This window comes from Vicia villosa, linkage group LG3 (genome assembly GCF_029867415.1).
Source record: "Vicia villosa cultivar HV-30 ecotype Madison, WI linkage group LG3, Vvil1.0, whole genome shotgun sequence".
NCBI lineage: Eukaryota > Viridiplantae > Streptophyta > Magnoliopsida > Fabales > Fabaceae > Vicia > Vicia villosa.
Genome location: NC_081182.1, coordinates 166462499 through 166464454, shown reverse-complemented (window position 1 = coordinate 166464454; position 1956 = coordinate 166462499). Strand labels below are relative to the sequence as shown.

Genomic DNA, 1956 nt, shown 5'->3' with positions numbered 1-1956 from the left:
AGCTTGCAAAGTAAATTCCTTTGGGGAGGTTTAGAGGAGAAAAGAAAGATTCATTGGGTTCGGTGGAAAGATTTATCCCTTCCCATGGAGAAAGGTGGGTTAGGTGTTAAGGATATAGCTTTGTTCAATATTTCTCTTCTTAACAAGTGGAGGTGGCGAATATTACAAGGTCGAAGCTCTCTTTGGCTTGATGTCTTGAAATCCCGGTATGGTGACTTATCGTCCTCTTTGTTGATTAATAGTAAGGTTAGTAATTCTCCCTTCTCTCACCGTGGTGTCTCTTCATCTTTTTCTTCGTTTTGGTGGAGAGATTTGGTTAAGATTAGATCTTCTTTTCATGTGGATCCTATGGTGGAAAAGGTTAAATTCAATATTCACAACGGGTTCCACACGCCGTTTTGGGAAACTTCTTGGTTGGAAGGGATCCCGTTGAAAGAGGAGTTCCCGGATTTGTATTTAAACTCTAATTTGAAGGGTGTTTCGGTGGCGGGAATGGGGGGGGTGGAAAGAAGGTGCGTGGTGTTGGGGGGATTTTGGCTTAAATTTGGAGGGTAATTATTTAGAGGCGGATTTGATGAAGATGAAGAGTCGGGTGGATGCTTTCATCGGGTGGAGAGACGGTATAGATTCGGTTAGTTGGAACGAAGGATCGTTGATGGATTTTTCGGTAGCTTCTTGTTATAATTTTTACTTGAATCTCCATATTCCGTTTGGACCACCTAACATTCATGATGGTGTCTTTGGCCTTTTGTGGAAAACGGAGGTTCCGTTCAAAATCAAGGCATTTGGATGGAGACTTTTTCTAGATAGGCTTCCAACGGTTGATGGTTTGGTGTATAGAGGTATGCCTTTCTCCATTGAAAATTCTAAATGCGTTTTATGTGGCATTGATTCGGAGGATAGGGATCATTTCTTTTTTGGTTGTTTGGTGGGTACAAAGATTTGGAGTGACATAGCTTTTCGGATTGGTAAAAGGGGTTTAATGGAAAATGAGTGCTTACCGCATTTTATGGAGTGGCACTTGTTTTTCCGCTCTCGAAAGATTAAAGTTAGTAAATTGGACGTCGTGTGGCTTGCCACCGTTTGGTCTTTTTGGTTACTTAGGAATGAGGTGCGTTTTCGGAAGGAAGCTTGGAGCATTAACAATACCGTTTGGAACATCAAGTTCTTGGTTTGGAAATGGTCTTTTTGCGGAATGATTACTCATCCCAATTATTCGTTTTACGACTTTAGTAAGGATCCGCTTTTCTTTCTTTCGTAAGGGTAATTGGTGTGTAATTTTTCTTTTTGTCGGGCTTTTCCGCTCCTCCTTTGTAATCGGGTTGGAGAACCCATAGTTCTCCGTTTAATATTATTTCTTGATTAAAAAAGATTTTGGATTTTGGATTTTTTCCAACTTAAAGGTTTAAAATACAAGATTCATGTTTGTCCTTCACATTATAAACTGATATATAAAGAAATCTACCATTTATCTTAACTTGGCATGCACATGATTCTTTTATCAATCATGAAAAATCTTATGTTCATTTTATTTGTAACCTCTTATTATTTAACTTGATAAGTTATGGTTAAATATCAAAAATAAAATATAAAACACACTCTAATTTAGTGGTTAGCCACGATATTTCGGACATTGGTTTCATGTAAAACAAAAAACTTTTTAATAACTACCCTAAAATAATTAATGTAACTAATTTTTTTAAAAAAAAGAAATCCTTAAATACCACCACATTAAAATGGTATCAGTTTTAAGGTTGGGAAAAAAAATTGTAGACGAAACCCCGTTACGACCATGATAAAACATCGTTACGTCTACGGAACAGCGTTACAACTGTTTACATATCTTGACAAAAAAATTATCCTAAAAGTATAAATCAAATGGCTTTTAAAAGAATCAAAATTTTGAATTTCTAAACTAAAATTTTGTTTTATTGTAAAAATGAAACACACTAATTT

General features: G+C 36.2%; 1 protein-coding gene across 1 annotated transcript; it reads left to right on the top strand.

The window, feature by feature from the left end:
- The first annotated feature begins 580 nt into the window (after positions 1-580).
- On the top strand, positions 581-1261 carry LOC131659323 (uncharacterized). Its single transcript, XM_058928530.1, has one exon. The coding sequence runs from the start codon at positions 581-583 to the stop codon at positions 1259-1261; it is 681 nt and encodes a 226-aa protein (XP_058784513.1).
- Positions 1262-1956: the final 695 nt, after the last annotated feature.